Genomic DNA, 18383 nt, shown 5'->3' with positions numbered 1-18383 from the left:
TAGTGTTTGGTGATTTTCCTCAAAACCCCCTTGCCCCGGTGGCAGTGTGAATTTTGGGAGATGGACCTTATAGTACTACCCAAGGATCCCTGAATTTTTTTCTTCGATGTTTTTTGAATTTTTTTTCCAGGCATCATGTCACAGCTTTTATTCATCTAGCCAAAGATCTGGAATGTGTACCCTTCCAGGCAGTCAGGGTTGCTATTTATTCATGAAGATAACTCACAATCGTGCAGTATTAGGTCTCCCCACCTTTCCTGCACCCTGCAAAATCCTGGGAGTGAGGATGGACTGTTAGTGAGTATAAAACAGCAGAAAGAAATGGCATAGCAGTATCTTTTGAGTATTAAATCTGTTGCTCATTCAGGAAATTCCAGAGATTGGATAACTGTAGGTTTTATCTGAATTATAGGTTAAAATTCTGAAAATTGAAGTGCAAAAGTTTAATAAAGTCCAATTAAGCTTCTTGTGCAACATTCACTGGGGGCTGCTTGATTCAGAATATCTGCTGATAACCAGGACCTGGTCCTTATACAGTGATGCAGTAAAATAAAGTTCAAACTGAAGACGGGGACGAAGACCAGAAATTTGAGTGTGCAGTGCTCGACATGTTTAAGGATAGCTCAAGACCTCAGGCAGTACCTCCACAGTGCTGTGGCAAATTCAGGTGAAAGAACAAGAGATTGCTATCAGAGAAAATACTAAGCAGCAGAGCAGACCTAGCAGTAGAAAAAGACAAGACCATATCTTTGTCTTTCTTCAAAGATGTAGCAGGAAGTTTTCCTGTCAAACAGCAGGAGATCTATTACTACCACAAACGGAAGAGGAAGGAGAGAGAATGTAGGCAGAGCATCCTACAGGACAGCGTCAAAATGTCCCACCTTCCACTGCCTCTTCTGGGACTAACCCTGACAGATACACAAGATGACAATACTACTTCAGTCAGGGCTTTCATTAGTTTTGGCAGCAAAAGAGAATTCTGTTTGTCTTTAAAACTCAGACAGCTCCATTGCTGTGGCCCTGCTGAGGTGGCTGTTTGTGCGAGGCTGGGAAAAGCTACTCCAGTTTGGGATTTTCAGCTACAGAGTGGCCTGACTTTGCAAGGAGTGGTGTTTGTATTTTAACAAAGTTAACCTCCCTGCACTGGGTCTTGTCAGCGGTAATGGACTTGCCTGGTGCCCTCTTCAACTCAATGCACTGTGTTCATCAGTAGACAGAAGATCAGATTAACACTTTCTCACACTGTCTGCAAGTCCAGTCTCTCAATTTTGTTTCTAGCTGGATGTTCCTGCACTACATCAACATATGGAGTTGTTTGGGTCTCTGCTTTACAAGTACAAATCTAAGACTTGGTTGTCTGGCAAAGATGTAATTTTGCTGCAAAGGCTGCAAGAGCTTGTCTCTGTGCAGCTTAGATTGATAATGTCTAGAAAGAACTTCTGAAGTTGCTGCTGTTTACTTTTTTTTCTACTAAGATGGTATAGGATAAAAACCTAAGCATATTTCTTCTGAATGAATGATAGTTCAGGGAGGCAGAAAGAGACAGAAAGAAAAGTTTCTATATGCTTGGCTGTATATGTACTGTGCTTCTCCCAAGCCTTGTCTCGAGGATCATTTATATGCCATGCTTTAAAATTGTTTATGGCAAAAGTTTACTTTTTTCTCCCCCTACCACTGCCTGTATTTTTGTCTAACCTTTATCCTGGCAAAATGAGCATGGAAGAAGGGCTGTATTCCTGGATTGTGTTTGGGTACTGTAGAGTAGTGTGATCGCTGTGCTGTACATCTGTTTTACTGAGTAAGCTGAGCTCACAATAAAGGAGGGAGGTGTGTTTCTGAGGAGGAAACTGGCACCATTGTTGCCTGGCTTGCCCTGTGCAGCCCTTTGAGAGCAACTGTTTGGGATTCATTGCTCAGATGTCCTTGTGGAGTACCCAGGAATGAATAATTCACTGACTTTTATGATTCCTTACAGGGGGCCATAACGTAACCATTTCACTGCAGTCAAGGACAGGACACACTCACATGCCTTCTGTGGTGGGGGTTTTGGTCTTTACCCAGTTTTGGTTCTGGTTCCCTCTGTCACACTTTTTGTCACTGGCGTTCACCCCAACCTGTGTCATTGGCCTTAACAAGGATCTTAAGGTATGTAATTAGAGAGAGAAGAGCTTGAAAAGTTACTTGGAATATTCAAGTGGTCTGCAAGGCACGTTCATTGATTTGTTGGTTTTCTTTGCATGTTTCCAACTTGTTTGTGCCAGAAAAGGTATTAACTGGAAGAAATCTTAAAGTGCAGAAATCTTAAAGGCTTAAAGTGCAGAGCTGCTGGTGGGAATGGGAACAAGAAAAATGTAGAGAGCAGACACTGACCTCTTTACTTCAAAGTAGCTTAAAAAGAAAGGAACTCTATTTAGAGTATTTGGGCAGAGGTCACCCAATTATCACTCTTGAAGGTCAGGGTTATTTTTAAAAAGTGTGTGTTACCCCCCTGGTCTCCCAGATAAATTATGTGATGTTCTTCCCTTGGAAAGCTAGCAGTGGGAAAAGAGGATTTGTTTGGATTCCTTGGGGAGTAAGCATTAAACTGAGCAGCCATGGGTACAGCACTTTTCTTGTGCATCTGTTCTTGCAACTATCAGCTGTGGTACAGCCCCTGTAAGCTGTGTACCATGGTGAGTCTCCTCTGCTGTAGAGCTAAGCTAGGAATTTCCACAAAAAAGCTTCTGGATGTGGCAGCAGGGGGTGTTTTAACAACTTGGATTTGCGATCAAAATGCAATATCAAATGGCTATGCTTTCTACCCTTACTTAAGTAGCCAAGAGTAAGGGAATGTGTGACACTGGTTACTCACCTCCAAATGTACAGTCTTTTGGCAGGAAGGGAATGTCAGTGTTTGCTCTGCCCTCGCGTGCATTGACAGAGCAGATCTTCACTTAGATCTTAAACCAATTTTGTGTTAATACACACAAACACAGCAACAACATCAAAACCACAAAAGCTTTGAAGCAAAGAAAACAAAGCATGGTGTGAATAGGATGGAGTGTATGGAGGGGTTAGGAGAGCCTGCCAGAGTCAAATTATAGAATAATTGAATAACATTGTTCTAGTTGAACCGCTGCCACTGATAACAGTTTCTCAGCTTCCGGAGAGGGAGAAGGGGAAGCTTGTATTCTTCAGAGGATCTGTGTTTGTCTCTGCTGGAAGGAAAATGAAGCTAAAGTAATTATTATGCTGTGGATTTTTACCCTGCTTTTCTAGTTTCTAACATTGTTTTAAACTCTTTGTCTTAGATGCCAAAAGTCCAGTACAAGTCCAACTGCAAGCCGTCCACATTTGCCTACCCCCCACCTCTTGAGGTACCAAAGGAAAAGGAGAAAGAAAAGGTATTTGAACTGGCTTTCTGTATAAAGACTAACCCCTTCTCCCTCCTAGTTTAAACATTGACTTTGGTGGTACTACTAGAGAATCTAAAGAGCAAAGGGAAAATTGGCAGGTGCTGTAGTCTCTGAAAGAGAATTCTAGGTAAATTTTCCTGCTGTGCCTGGGACTGTTGCTGGTTGTGGCATACAAGTGCTTTGCTACTGAACTGCTGCAACCTCCCTTGTCTGAAGTGGTCAGGCAGAGATATTGAATAAAAAACCTGCTTTTCATGCCCTACTGACTTGTATGTGCAGCACCCAGCATAGGAGGGTCTTTTTCTGTCCTTTTTGAGCTCCAAAATGCTGCTCCAGTGCAACTGTTGGGAATATTAGCTGGGACACTTTTCAAATAGTCCCATATGGAAGGAGCAGTGGGCCCATGTGCTAGAATAATAGCTGTCAGCTCCATGGATTGCAAAAAGGTAAGTGTGGCACTGAGAATATCTAGGTATTGAAAAGGAGATGATGAGACCTCTGGGGTCACAAGTGGGACAATAGTGGAAACAATTTGTCTCCTGGCATAGGATGGTAAAAGCTGTTGAGCAGAGTGGAGCAGCAGCAGGCACAGCAGCCCTTAGGGAGCAATTGCAGCATTGGGGACCTCAGGCATGTCATGCTGATGAATGACATGGTGTGAAGACTGTAAAACATTTTACCAGAATTGAATGCTGGACAGGACAGATTTTCAAGTCACCTAGGAATCCAGAAATTAACTCTGATGAAAGGCAAAGCTCACTGCTTACAGCTGTTTTCTTGCCTTTGAACAGGATGTGAATTGGACAAATCTTTTCTCTTTAAACTTCCCTGGCCAAAAGTTAAAATGTGCCAAGCGTCCACATTTATTCTCAACAGCAACATGACAAATGCTGTTGCTCCCTGACCCTCTCAGAAAGTTGCTGCCATTTGTTCCCAAAAGACTCCAGCTTGGGGGACTGAAACTCAGTATACAGTGTTGGGTCACACTGAATGCCTCATCTGTTGCCATATCTAGGTTTCCACTGCTGTGCTGTCCATCACTGCAAAAGCCAAGAAGAAGGAAAAGGAAAAGGAGAAAGAGAAGAAGGAAGAGGAAAAGATGGAAGTGGTGAGTGCACACATTAAAACTTAAATGTCTTTTTGCCCCCTACCCTTATAAATGTGGAAGGTGCATCATGGAAATTGGCACTCACTTATCTCTGTCCTCTTGCCACCTGTGTTATGAGCGAAGCACTGACACACATTGCTGCAGAGAGTGGTTAGCACCTTTAGTCTCTGTGTGCACTCCTAAAAGCAAGAGGTGCTATTAATTGTGAATCTGTTATTTCTGAGAAATAAATCTTCCTCAGTGTTGTTAAGAAACTGACTTCATTAATGGCAAAAACTTTTTTTGACAGGTTTATGTGCCTTTAACTGCATGAACCTTATGAGTATTGTTTCATTGCCTGCTGATTTTAGACCTAGAGGAATTTTATTTCTTATCCATGTAATTTTCTTACTAATGCAGAAAAAGTCTTAGTAATTTCACATACTTGGGGCCTCAGACCTTTTAAAAAGAAGTGTCATAGCAGTTGCTTGACCGTGTCTGATTCACCTTGAGAGCACTGAAGAGTTTAAACATTTTGGTTTTGCACATGCTTAACCTCCTATTCTGAAATGTTCACCTTTTTGGCAGCAGTCTCTAATGTGCTTTGCCTATCTATCAAAATGCCAAACATTTATCCACACCTAGCTCAGAACCAGCTGAGGTTTGAGCACAGGTTCCATATGCTGCTCACTAGTTATGGTGATTGCTTTGGTCTTCTGATGATTTCTTTCAGCTCATAGACCTGACACTGGAAGTTGTCATCTTCATCTGTGAATAATGTGTCATCCGGGAGCAAGCTGATTAATGGAGAAATGAATTTCTGGTGGTTGTTGTAATTTGGAAAACATATGGCAGCTAAAATTCTTGCAGTACTGACAAAAGACCCTTTCTTTTGTGCCCTGCTCATAAATGCAAATATTCCAAGAACAACTGTACGCTGAAAGTGTATTGTGGACCCATAGAAGTCCTTAAAAGACCTCTAAGCCCAACCTAACCCCAGAAATGCCAAGGTCACCACCAAACCATGTTCCCGAGTGCTACATCTACACATCTTTTAAATACCACCAGAGATGGTGACTCCACCACTCCCCTGGACAGCCCAAGTGCTTGACAATCTTTTTGAAGAAGAAATTTTTTCTAATATCCAACCTAGAACTCCCCTGCCCAACCTGAGGTCATTTCCTCTTGTCCTGTGTCTTGTTACCTGGGAGAATGACCCCCACTTATTTCCACTCCCCTGTCAGGGAGTTGTAGAGAGTGGTAAGGTTCCCTTTTCTCCAGGCTGAGCATCTTCAGCTCCTTCACCTGCTCCTCACAGGTCTCATGCTCCAGTTCAATGCCCTTTTCTGGACATGCTCCAGCACCTCAATGTCATTCTTGGAGTGAGGGGCCCAAAACTGAACACAGACACAGAGTTCAAGGTGTGACCTCACCAGTCCCAAGTACAGGGGACAGTCACTGCCCTGCTCCTGCTGTCCACAGTACTGCTGACACAACCCACAATGCCACTGACCACAGTTCTTGTTCTTGGCCACCTGAGCACACACTGCCTCATGTTCAATCACTGTCAGCTAGCCCCACCAGGTCCTTCCCCTTTTTGCCTCTTTAATTTAAATTTTAGTCTAACAAACCCCACACCTGTGGCACAAGATCTATGTGTAAAATAACCTTCCTAGACCTACATAGGTGTTGCCACATTGTAGGCACTGAATCTCATGCAGCTGGCCCAGAAAATTTATCATCTCATCCATGCAAAGTATAATCTCTGGGCTTTGGATTTTTTCTCCTTTGTCAAGTTTCCTTGTCACCAAACATTGCCTTTTCTTTGAATTATTCTTACAGTTCTGTGTAGGAAGCAAAATGGGCTGAACAGATGCATATTTCTTCTAAAATGGCTACAACCTACATTTAATTGCAGGTGTTGAGAGGAAGCAATATATTAGAAGGGGTTCACATGTTGTGTCCAGATTTTTGAAATGTTACCGTGGCTGAACTGAGCAGAAAAATAAGGATAGTAAAACAGGGAGCTTGCTGCCACCTGCTGTGTTTGGATTGAGTGTTTTGCCATTGTCCTAATGTTTTAGAGATATAATTGCTTTCCAGTTTTCTTCTTATGCCTGTTACATGACTAGTAATCCATAGCTTCCAAGGGATCTGCACAGCAATGAGCAGCTGCTGTGACAGAGAAAGTCCTGTCTGCTGATACAGGACATGCCATACATTCAGTGGTGTTCCTGATAGTTTCCTACTGGTTGTTCCCATGTTCCCATCTTTTCTGCTGTTTTGTTTTGGTTTGGTTTTTTTGCTACTCAGATGTTTTTGAGCAAGAGAGAAAAAATGACCCACTTTTTAAGTATGTAAAGGATACTGTTTTTTTTCCTTCTGCTTTTCATCTCTAGCTGCTGAGTCATTGGGTAAGGGAGGGATTTACTGTAATTACCTAGCAAGTTGCTGAGGTCAGGTCATTTTGGGTGAACTGCTGTCACCAGCAGTAGTGTGGATTGTCAGTGACAGCTTTATAGCTGCAAAAATACAAGGGCAGCTTTTGGCAATTTTCATATGCTCGGTAATGATATTGAAGAATCTTCAGTTGTGACAAAAAGTGGTGAGTGAGTTTATAGAAAAGGTAGGAGAAAGGGAAAGCAGAGGTTAAACTGTTTTACTACCACTTCTTGCTGAATCCGCAGCTGAGAGTGAGGCATTGCCTTGTCAAGAGCACTTAGATCCATACTGGCATTTTCTGTGCCAGCTGATAGATATTAGCATATTCCTCAGGAAAAGAATGGTTTCTCACCACACTTTGGAATTGCTGCCTGACTGTACCTTACCTTGCTGAACTCTGAAAGGTTAGAGGTTACTGCTAAAATCATGTTGATTTTCTCCCTCCACAGGATGAGAATGAAAAGAAGGACGAAAAAGAAAAGAAAAAAGAGCCTGAACCCAACTTCCAGCTTTTGGACAACCCAGCCAGAGTCATGCCTGCTCAACTCAAAGTTCTCACTATGACAGAGAGCTGCCGGTACCAGCCTTTCAAACCAGTAAGGGTCACTTTCCTAGTCCATGTGCTTGGGAGAATGTTCCCAGTGCTGGGCTTGTGTGTAAGGCCCAGAAGTTCTGTGTGTACATGAGAACTCACAGCTGGTGCAGCACTGGAATGTGTTGCAGACATTTGGAGCTTTGCTGTTGTCATATTTCCTTTTTTAATGTCCTTCTCTGCAAATGATCACATGCAGTTCTAGTTGAGGGAAAGTCAGAGCTGCTGCAAACCTTTTCACCATGCAAATGCTGCTTTATTTTTCTTTCTTCTTCTACCTGCGTCAAATGTGCAGCATGAAAACCAATCAGACATACTCTATGTATTAATGACATTGCTGGGAACATAAAGACTGAGCCAGGATCTTTAAAATAGGCTGAGAAGTTGTACAGGTTCAGTGTCAAAGCGGTGAAATACATTGTGCTGCAGCTTTATTACCCTGCAGTGGGATTTATACCTAAATAGAGGGATTTTTTCATTGAACATATTTCCTATTGAGTTACACCTGACTTTAGAAAAGTTCTTTCAGCTCCTGTAAGCATAGAGAAGAGAGAGCATGTGATTGTCAGATGGTGAATGAAAAAGGTCTTTTAGCACTCAGCCCAAGGGGTAACTTACTTCTCTGAGATGCTCAGATATATTGCAAATCTGATAAACTGGCTCCTGAACTGTAAATCTCCTGAGTAAAATCTTCAGCCCTTTATTTTTGTTCAAGAAATAACACGCTTGACTTAACTCCATTTCCAGGATTATGCATGGGAAAATGGTGTTCAGTAGTAGTAATACTTTTTTCCTGGAAAATAGTTATGTTTTTAATAAATGGATTTCCCGGAATTCCATCAGCACATTGGAATTCTCTGTGCACTGTTCCCTTTTGAAACTCCTTTAGCAAAGCAGTGGAAGGGTTTTTTAGTTATTACCCATTAAAACTAGGTGACCCAACTGCTGTTTGGGTTGGGAAGATCTGCCGTGTATTCCAGTAAGTGTCCACTCACTGAAATGTGCACGTACACAGCTATTTGCTTCAGTTTCAAAAGAAGCAGAGTCCTTGGTGGGGGAGTTCAGTTTCCTGCCTTAAAGCCCCATAAATAGGTTTTGAAGAGAACAGAACAGTGCAGTTTTTGCTGGGATTAGAATGTGTAACCAAGGAGCCTCTTGGAATGGAGCCATTCTGGACCTTTGCTCTGCTTTGGGGAATGCCAGAGTAAAAGACCTCTTTGAAATGTTGTTTATAGCCTGAAATCCTGCTGTGGCCAAAGCCCTGATCCCAGCCAGGCATGACACAGCACTGTGTCTTGTGTTTCACTCCCAGAGGTGCTTCAGCCTGCCAAGATGTTTGGTTGTGATTTTGTAATTAATTCCTCTTTGTTTTTGTGGGGTTCTGCTAATAGGATTCCTCACTTTGTGGAAGCTGGTGATCAGATTAGTCTCTGTTTCAGATATTCTCCTGGGAGGTAGCTATACAGAGAGGTTTCACTAAAAATTTTTCACTGAAAAGATGAGCCTTATAAAGCAATTACAGTTCAATTAGTTTTCATGTGGAAGGCCCCAGACTGGGAATGAGGTAAAGCTGTGAATCCAGAGGTCGCTTTCCATTGAACTGAGACCTAGATAGAAGAAATATAAAAAGTAGCTTGGATAGACTCTGCCTGTTCCATGCCCTAACAAGCAGAGATCCAGTTGAGTGTCAGATGCTTTGCTCTCCAAAACTCATTCCTGCTGAGGAGTCTCATATGACCTAGGATAGACTCTGTGGCCACAAACACTCGACCATGAGGAAGAGGCAAGCATCTCTAAATGCTCGTGGCACTTGTCTTGCAGCTTTCCATTGGAGGAATCATCATCCTGAAGGATACCAGTGAGGATATGGAGGAACTGGTTGAACCCGTGGCAGCTCATGGTCCAAAGATCGAGGAAGAGGAGCAAGAACCTGAACCACCAGAGCCCTTTGAGTACATTGATGATTAAGACCTGAGGTACAGTGTAGTGTGCAAAGTCATTTTTTTTAATCCAAATGAAGGAAAGGCCTCTTTGTACCAACTGAAGCAGTTACCAGTACCCAGCATTCTTGGTTTAGCTCTTTGACAGCTTCTGTGTCAGATTTAGAAACATGATCTGTCCTAATTTTAAGAATTTGCAGCTTAGAAGTCCACAAGTTCACTCTTTTGGGTCAGGCCTGACCCAGCTGTACTGCATCTGCTCTCTAGTCTGGCAGGCTTAACTACTCTTCTGAGTAGAGCCTGGCTGGGCAGAGTGCAGTGCAGGGCTCACAGGGAGTAGTCAGCTCCTGAAAGATAGTCCTGAGAGAGGGGCAAGTAGTTTACATAACAAAGCTGCTATCTACTTGACCTCAGGGTGCCAGGATTTGTCAAAACAGAACTACTGTTTTGCTTCCTGGAATTGCCTTGTCTTCCCAGCAGTTCTTAGCAGAATTTAAAGACTTCAGTCATGGGCTCTGTGATGCTCTCTGAGCCAAATATAATGATAGTAGTAGACCTGTTTCAGGAAATAAATGGTTTCTTGGTTCCTTGGTTAAAGTACCTGAGTGGATGTGCAAGTTTCTGACTGAGAGGCAGAAATCCAGTTGCTTTTTTTCCAAATATGGGCTGGCATGTCTCAGGGCTCCCAGGAGCAGAAATTATGCACTTGACTTGGTGGATGGGCAGGAAAACAAACTCCTTGCTAAAAACTATAAATGTTGTGTCAGTGACAGGCTTGGGTGAGTGTGTGGGACTAACCCCAAAAGGCCTTAGTTAAATACATTTGATTTTCTGGTTTCTCCCTCCTCCAGGGTCATGTCGTCTAAAGAAGACACTATGCTTGATATCAGAAAGACAGGCATGAAGACCTTCCTATTGAGATCTGATGTTCAGTGCATGCAGCCCCAATCTGTGCTGAGCTAAAGTTGATAGTCTGTGTTTTATGGCTGAAGAACAGATATATGCTATTTAGTGTACTCTTTCACAAAACCTTGTTTTCAAATAAATATATTAAAAACTCTTAACAGAAAACTTGCTGATTAAAACAAAACAAAAAGGAAGTCTAACAACGTTTTTTCTCCCTAGATGTTAAAAAGTAGACTCAGGTTGTGCATCCTTGTCCAAGAGAACTTGATTGACTGCTCCTCTGTACAACCATCAGGATCTGTGCACATCTCTGCACTTGTTGAGGCTGAGCAAGGTCACAGCTGCAGCCTGGCCCAGCCATAGCACTGATGCCACAGAGGGCAGGTTTCTGCTTGCCAGCAGCTGCACGGATGAGTTCGCTTCCAGATTCCCTCAGTGATCTTCCCCCTTGCTTATCCTGGTATTCATGTGATGGTGTGGGGCTGACAAAGGAGCTCTGGGGCTGACAAAAGGGCTGTGGGTGTTAATGATGGGGAAATGGGGGCATGTTTCTCCTTATTTCACAGAAACCTTTTTCTTTTTGTGTGTGTGCTTTCACTGCTTTCACCAAATATGAGCAAAATAGCTGATGTGAGCAGGTTACATTTCAGGCCTAGATGGAGTGGACCCAGACATCTGACTTGTCACACTGATGTGTATTGTTAGCTAAGGGGGAATTTTAGTCAGGGATATGGAATGAGGAGCATTCAGAAAGAAGAAATGGTGCTCCACCATTCCATATCCAGCTGGCCCTTCACCTTTCAGGCTGTAACACTTCAAAGGGTGTCTTAGCAGCAAGAAAGAGACTACAGCCCTGGTCTGCTGCCAGCAAATGCTGGGTGAAGCTCCATCGTTTGAAACAGCACATAAATGGAATGAGATTTTTATTTTATGTGTGTTTGGGGAGAGTATTTTATCCATGTGAACATACCACAATCTCATGTGCATTGGTAATAATGGAAGACAAATCTTGCATGTAGTGCCTGGGAGCTTTTCCAGCAGATGGTTTATTTTGGTTAATGTTGCTATAGCAATGGGATAGTCTGCCTTTGTTCTCTGCAAAGCTAAGGAATACCAGCCAGAGGTGTGGGACTGAAAGCCAGTTTTGAGTCCTAGGCTTCAGGCAGAAGTCCCTCAAGTTGAAATGTCTCAGGTTGTTGGTTAGAGCTTGCAGTTCTCAGCATCATCCAGATCTGTTCTCCAATTGAGTAGAGCCAAGAATGAACCTGAAATGGCTACAGATAATGTTATTGTCAGAAAAGCTGGAAACAAAGAGGGAGCCACTGCTCCAATCCCATGGTCAAAGACTTGATATTGTGGTGCAAGAAACAGAAGCTGGACAAATGTACATTCGTGAGTCTTCTGGTGCTGCAATTCCTTCCCTTTGAATGGATACTTGTATCCCTTACTCCAGCATGTTCTGCCAGTGCCAACCAATATTATGTGTGGTGTTTATCAGGAAATTTATTAGTAATGCCTTGTGTCTTAAAATACTGTGGAGAGGGAAGGACACTGGGAGGAGAAAAAGCCCTTATTTCAGGTGGTTCAGCAACCTGCCAAAGGCCAGATATTGCTAGAGGATTTCTAAAGTCCAAGTAGTAATGCTGAGAACAGCTTGCTCAGAAGAACCTAAAGTCCTACACTGGTGCTTTGGCCAAGCTGTGAACACTCTGCTACTTTACATGAGACTTTTTCGCTGCATTTTTCATATTGCAACAGATTCTTCAGAGCAATCAAAACATAGCTGATGCTTAATCTGTATGTACAGAGCAGCTCCCACCAAGCCACTGAGTACTGCCTGGGGCACCATGGAGGACTCTTGTGCCTGTAAGATCCCTACTGCCTCTGGTAGTGATGTTTCCTAAGAGCTCCCTTACCACAAAGCCAATGTAAAAACCTCAGTCCCAAACTGATTTCTGAGCTGCTGTTCTGGGGCCACGAGGTAAAGTCACACACAGACAGATTTTTAGAAGAGATTTTGGTGACTGGAAGAAAAAGGCCATGTGTGACAGGCTGGGGACACTGGGAATTTGGCTGTCCTCACTTGCCCGTCTCTGCCACTCATTGTGTTTTTTCTCCACTGTGTTAATGTATCTGAGAAGTGTGGCTTAAGATTGACAGCACTCCTAGAAAATCATCCACTGTTTTGGCTTTCTCCCCCAGCTGCTGTTTTTTCCTCCTTGGACAGGAAGATGCTGGTCTATGTCTCATGAGACACATGTGTGGTTCAGGCTGTTTTCTTGCAGGACAGTGCTCAAAAGACTCCAGACAGGACTATAAATGCCCCTACAGAGTGCTTTTGAGAGTTTGTATTACAAAACATGTCCAGACTATAGAATGATGCCATACATGCGATTTTATTTTTTTCCTAATCTCTTCATAATTCCTCTGTTTACTAGTCAGGCTGGTCTGTGACCACTTGAGATCACGTGATGCTTGAATGAGGTGCTGAGCCTTGCTCAATTTCCAGGGTGCCACTTGGGAAATTTGGTAATGGCCAACCTGTGAGTGTTGAAAACAAGATAAAGAGGCTTATACAGCCCTAAGACACTTCCAGTAAACTTCTAGGAAAGAGTCTAGAAATGTTCTGGAGATATAAAAGGAAACGGCCAGAAAGACTAGGAAAAACACCAAAGAAATTGCTGTGAAATGTCCAAACATCTTCTGGAAAGGTGCTAGAAAACCTCTGAGAAGGCACTGGAAACCTGTGGGATCCAGCCCCTGTGCTAAAGAGTCTGACCAATTTCTCTTGGGAAGATGAAGCCAATAACTGCAGGACTGGCTTTGAACAGTGCTTTGAATAATGTCATTTAGTTTCAGTGACTCATTAGTGCTGATTTCTGAGGAAGTGCTGCTCTCCTGGGCCTGTCTGGGGATGCTGCAGAGGGGCCCACCCTGATTGTTTGTCAGGGGCTAATTGGACCTAAGTACTCCTGACTTTGCCAGAGGGAGAGGCCGGGGTGACAGGAAGCATGCTTCTATCCCTCCTGACTAATGGGTTTCATCTCAATTAACCCTGTGTGAATTAAATCACTTCTAAAGCATGCTGCTCTGACAGATCCCAGAGTCCCTCCAGGCTCTGGACATTTCCTTAGCCTCCCCTTTCCACTCCTTAACTCGGTGCAAGCTCTCTGCATGGCACCATGCTGGAGACTGAAGTGGTGATGGAGATGTTGGAGGTAAAGCCCCCAAGGCAAGAGGTCTTCAAGGAGGGGGCTGAGAGCCCTACAGCCCCCCCCAGCATTGTGTCCCTCTCCCGCAGGCATTCAGGGGCCTCATCCTCTCACCTCTCCCCATCACAGCAGTGTCACCCTCCCTATCTCTCCCCTTCCTTCCAGGGCCAGCCAAAGCTCTTCCTCCTTGCCTTTCAGTGTGAAGGGTGGGCACTGCTGATAAAGATGGTGATGTTGGCCATTTATCTCCTGCATCCTGGTGGCTGAAGCCCTCCACCCTCACCCCTGCCAGATGCCAGCCAGCCCCAGGCTCTTCCCTTGCTTGCTGCTCTTGGCACGGGTGGTGGGCTGGGTTTTCAGCAGTGGCAGGATGGGAGAGTTGGTAATCATGGACATTTCAGGACTTTGCAAGGCTGGTATTGTTGGCTTGTAACCTCTGATGGGACCAGTGGGCCTGAAGGCCGTCACCCCAGGGTGCTGATCTTTCCCCAGGGTGGTTTTATGTGGAAGAATGGTCTTAGGTCCCTCCGTGAATGTAACTTGGTTGGGCAGACCTGGTTCATTGTGCTTCTGCACCACTTGTGGGATTAGCCTTGCCTGTGCTCTGTGTCTTGGGAGGAGGTGCTGTCCCAGCCTCTGGAACTGGCTTGACTTGGCCTCTGAAATCCTGTTCTGTGTGGGCAAATGTTCCAGCTGGCAGCAGCGCTGATCTGGAGTTTTGTTTTGATCTCCATACTCCACTTTTTGCCATTGGCTGCACAGCTAAAGCTCTGGGTTTTGTTCAGATGCTCAGGTGAGCCATCAGTGTCTCTGCCACTGGAGAATCAGCGTTACCCACATATGGTAGAGAGGGGATTCAGGAACATAATCCCAGACATCTCTGCTCTGTGCACTCAGTCTGATGGGCCTTGGTTAAGCAACATGTATGTCTGGGTTTTTTCTTTGTGTTTGCAGAGCATGAGCAGAAAATGGGCAGGAGGGTCTACACAGTAAGGGTCCAAGTGAAGCAGGTCCTGGGAGCAGGGCAGGGCTCACTGCCCACTGCCTTGGTGCAGGGTTGGCCAAGGGGAAGGACAGTGGTTTGGTGGCAATAGCATCCCTGGCCAAGGGTATAAATAGCTGCTCTGGTGACCCAAAGAAGAATGGCTGCATAGGCGAGGTTAATTGTCAGCAGAAATTATGGGGACATTGTTCCACCCAAGATAACCTGCAAGTGATGAAGCATGGAGCAGATTTTTCCCCTTCAGAGGGAAGGAAAAAGGGCCTGAAATATTGGTGCACTGTCTTTGTTCTCAGTTTTAGGGTGGCTCTACCATTTCATTTTTTTTTCTATTCCATGTCATTGAGAACCAAGATGGATTAATTTTTTGTCTCCCCACCATGCCCTCACAGAGGAGGAACTGAGATAGCTCCTGCAGGGCTAGGCAAATTCTGTGTTTACTCCAACCTCACACCAAGATCTTTTTTTAGTTTAAGCATGAAATCTGGGGTTCAGGGATGGACAATAAGCAGGTGAAAATAATTTGCTGGAAACATCTACATTGGACAGCAGAGTTCATGGGCTCCTTCACAGATGAAACCTGATGCTTGCTTCTCTTGGAGACCTGGAGGTTTTGCAGTTTCTCCCTGAGTGGTTGGCCAGGTGGCCACTGGCCTGTGTTGGTGGCAGCACCAAAGCTGTGCTGATGTGATGAGGGCAGTGAAGCTTGCTGGGATGTTTCTGCTGCTGGTTGAGCCCTCTGTCCTGCTGTTTCTGTGCACTCAGTTCCCAGACTATTTTGTCCATATTCTTTTTTTCTAATGCAGCATTTCTAGCTCTTCCTTTCTCCTAGCCCCCTGCCATTTTTGGCTGGAATGCCTTGCTCTTTTCCTGTAGGGAATCTCTGAAGGGTGATCTCTGCTGGAAAGGTACCATCAGCTGTTTTGTTAGGATGAAGGAATAGAGAGAGTGCTGGAAGACTCCCTCCTTCCACAGCAGGGTGGTGGCAGTAGCAAGGTGGTTTTGCAGAGGTTGGAGAAAGCAGCGCCTCCTCCAGGCTGAGCCCTGGATGCTCCTGTCCTCATCGGTGAAGTCCTGCTGGGAGAAGAAAGCTCTGGCTGCTTCAGCATTGGAGGACTGCAAGGTGCCAGGAAGCCTCCTTCACTGTTTCAGCAGTGGAGGTGAAAGGAGCTTTTTGGGGATCCACCAGCCAGTCCCTCCTCCCTCTCTGCACTGCATTGAGCAGGCCAAGAGGTTTCTGGATCTTAAGGAGAGCTGAGTTCACCCTGTACCTCCTTCATGCACCCCAGGACACAAAATCAAAGTCTCTGTTGTGACTCTCCTGGTCAGGACTTGGACAGGAAATTACTGAAGAACAGTGTGATGTAAATAACCTAACACAAGCTCACTGAATCCTCCTGGGGTGAAGCAGAGGCGAGCTGAAACCTGAGGCTCAACATCCATCTGATGGAGACAAAGCAGCTTTATGGCAGCCTGATGCTGGGGAGAGCAGAGAGGTTATGCAATTCCATTGCCTTGGTTTTCTGTGCAGACAGCCCTGGGGAAGCGTTGCTGTGTCAGTGTGTGAGCAGCATCTCAGCTGCCTCAGCACATGACACTGGTCCAAGCAAACTCCTCTGCTCCCCAGCCAGTCCTATTAACAGCCAGCCTGTGCTCCAACCCAACCAACAACATGTCATCAAATAAAATCTCAAATAATTTCCTATTTATTTATTACCTCAAAGCTCCTTCAAAGTATTAATTGAAAATCCAAACCAAAATATTTTCTGGCAATTAAGAGCTGAAGTATGACATAGAAAATAACAGGATGTTTAAGCTTTGAAAAATGTTCCTCTCTTCTCTGCTTGCTTTTGTTTTTAATGCAACCACTTGGAAAGGCTACTGCAAGAAGAAATTTCATGCAAAATCCTCCACTTGGGCACAGAGAACAGGCTTCTCTTTTCAAAACAAACAACAGGTTATGATCCAGTCTGGAATCTGCAGCTGACAGCCAGTGGCCTAGGCCCAGGAATGCTCAGCCTCTGGCAGAGATGAGAGTGACACCTGCCCCAAGGAAAATCCAAACTGTGGCGCTGGGGTGATGCCCCAGGTAATGATGAATGCCCTTCTATGGATACACAGGACAGTGGAGTCCTGCTTTTCAGGTTTGAGGCACAAGCCTTGCATCTTCCTGGTCTTAGCCCAGTCCAAGTGGATGTTCCCTTCCTTGGGCAGCACCTACCTGAAAAAGTGTCCCTCCCCAAGCAGCCCAGGAGCATGACACAAGGCCTAGTGGCCTTGCCTGCTCATTGGAGTAGAAATTCTGCAAGAATGTGAGGAGAAAAAGAACCAAACTATATGATCAAGCAGAGCCCAGATAGCACACAGCCCTTCCCACCATCCTGCCCAGGGCACAACGTCGGTTCTGTCTGGCTTGTCAGAGGAGAAAGCCAGCTGGATGCACATCAGCCTGAAAAATGAGACTCTAAATCCCTTTCTTTGGCCACGAGCAGTGCCTGATCATCACCAAAACAAAGCAGATGAGAGGGAACACAGGGGAAAGTGAAATTCCACTAGAAATTCAAATTCCTTTTGTTTCCAGCTTAGGAATTCCACTTTAGGAGACTTTTAAAGGAACAAAGATGGTGCTGTGTTGTGTCTGGTTGTGGGAGATGCAGAAGAATGGGTCTTTTTGGTGGAAAACAAGACTGTAGGAACTGGAACACAGACCCTGGGTAGGACCTGACTGATCATACAATGCTCTGCAGCGTGGAGCTAACGTTTGCTGGAAACCTGGTGTTAATGGGAAGAAATTCATTACCAGTGTTAACTGAAAAGGGACAAACACTCGATAAGGGCCTTCACTAATCCTCCCCTTTGCTTTGGTGGGGCTTCCATCGGCTAAGGACTTGTCGGCCACGTGCGGTCCTGGCACGGCTCATCCGACCACGCCAAGGCTGGGGCTCAGCCTCCTCCCGCCGTGCTCGCTCCTGCAAAACTCCGCCCTCCTCGCCCGGTACCTCTTTCAAACGAAACTTTCAAGCGAGAAGGCTTTTCCCTGCCCCAGGCGGAGCGGGGGCACAAGAACCCCTATTAAACCGTTCGTGATTTAAAGACCCGAACTGACCGCACGCCCGGCCGGAGCCCTTCAGGCCACGGGACCGCCGCCGCAACTCCGCCCGCCACACGACAGGCGGCGCTATCCGCCCCGCCGCCGCGGGCACGGCCCCGCCACGTGACCGCCGCTCCCGGCTGCCGGTTGGCTGAGAGCGGTCACGTGCGCCGGACGCGCGCGGGGGCGGGGCCGCGGTTGCCGGGGCGACACCGGCGGCGGCTGAGGGAGATCGGTACAGGTGAGAATGGGGAACGACAGGGAATGGGAGACAGGGGAGATCGGTACAGGTGAGAATGGGGAACGACAGGGAATGGGGGACAGGGGAGATTGGGACAGGTGAGAATGGGGAACGACAGGGAATGGGAGACAGGGGAGATTGGGACAGGTGAGAATGGGGAACAAGAGGGAATGGGGGACAGGGGAGAATGGGGAACAAGAGGGAATGGGGGACGGGGGAGAATGGGGAACAAGAGGGAATGGGGGACGGGGGAGATTGGGACAGGTGAGAATGGGGAACAAGAGGGAATGGGGGACAGGGGAGAATGGGGAACAAGAGGGAATGGGGGACGGGGGAGATTGGGACAGGTGAGAATGGGGAACGACAGGGAATGGGGGACGGGGGAGATTGGGACAGGTGAGAATGGGGAACGACAGGGAATGGGGGACGGGGGAGATTGGGACAGGTGAGAATGGGGGACGGGGAAAGGGAGGACAA

The 18383-nt window shown here is 45.7% G+C and overlaps 1 protein-coding gene across 1 annotated transcript in view; it reads left to right on the top strand.

Moving 5' to 3' along the window:
- PSMD1 (proteasome 26S subunit, non-ATPase 1) overlaps positions 1-10527 on the top strand; it is a 67262-nt gene extending 56735 nt beyond the window's left edge. The window contains exons 20-25 of the mRNA XM_066325913.1: positions 1976-2145; positions 3291-3383; positions 4411-4503; positions 7374-7520; positions 9338-9492; positions 10308-10527. Of these exons, the coding sequence (XP_066182010.1) occupies positions 1976-2145; positions 3291-3383; positions 4411-4503; positions 7374-7520; positions 9338-9484 (650 nt within the window). The 3' untranslated portion in view covers positions 9485-9492; positions 10308-10527. The remainder of the gene's footprint in view (positions 1-1975; positions 2146-3290; positions 3384-4410; positions 4504-7373; positions 7521-9337; positions 9493-10307) is intronic.
- Positions 10528-18383: the final 7856 nt, after the last annotated feature.

The sequence above is a fragment of the Sylvia atricapilla genome, chromosome 10, assembly GCF_009819655.1.
Source record: "Sylvia atricapilla isolate bSylAtr1 chromosome 10, bSylAtr1.pri, whole genome shotgun sequence".
NCBI classification, from domain to species: domain Eukaryota; kingdom Metazoa; phylum Chordata; class Aves; order Passeriformes; family Sylviidae; genus Sylvia; species Sylvia atricapilla.
Note: the sequence above shows the minus strand (reverse complement) of the source record. Positions and strands in the feature narration are given on the sequence as shown.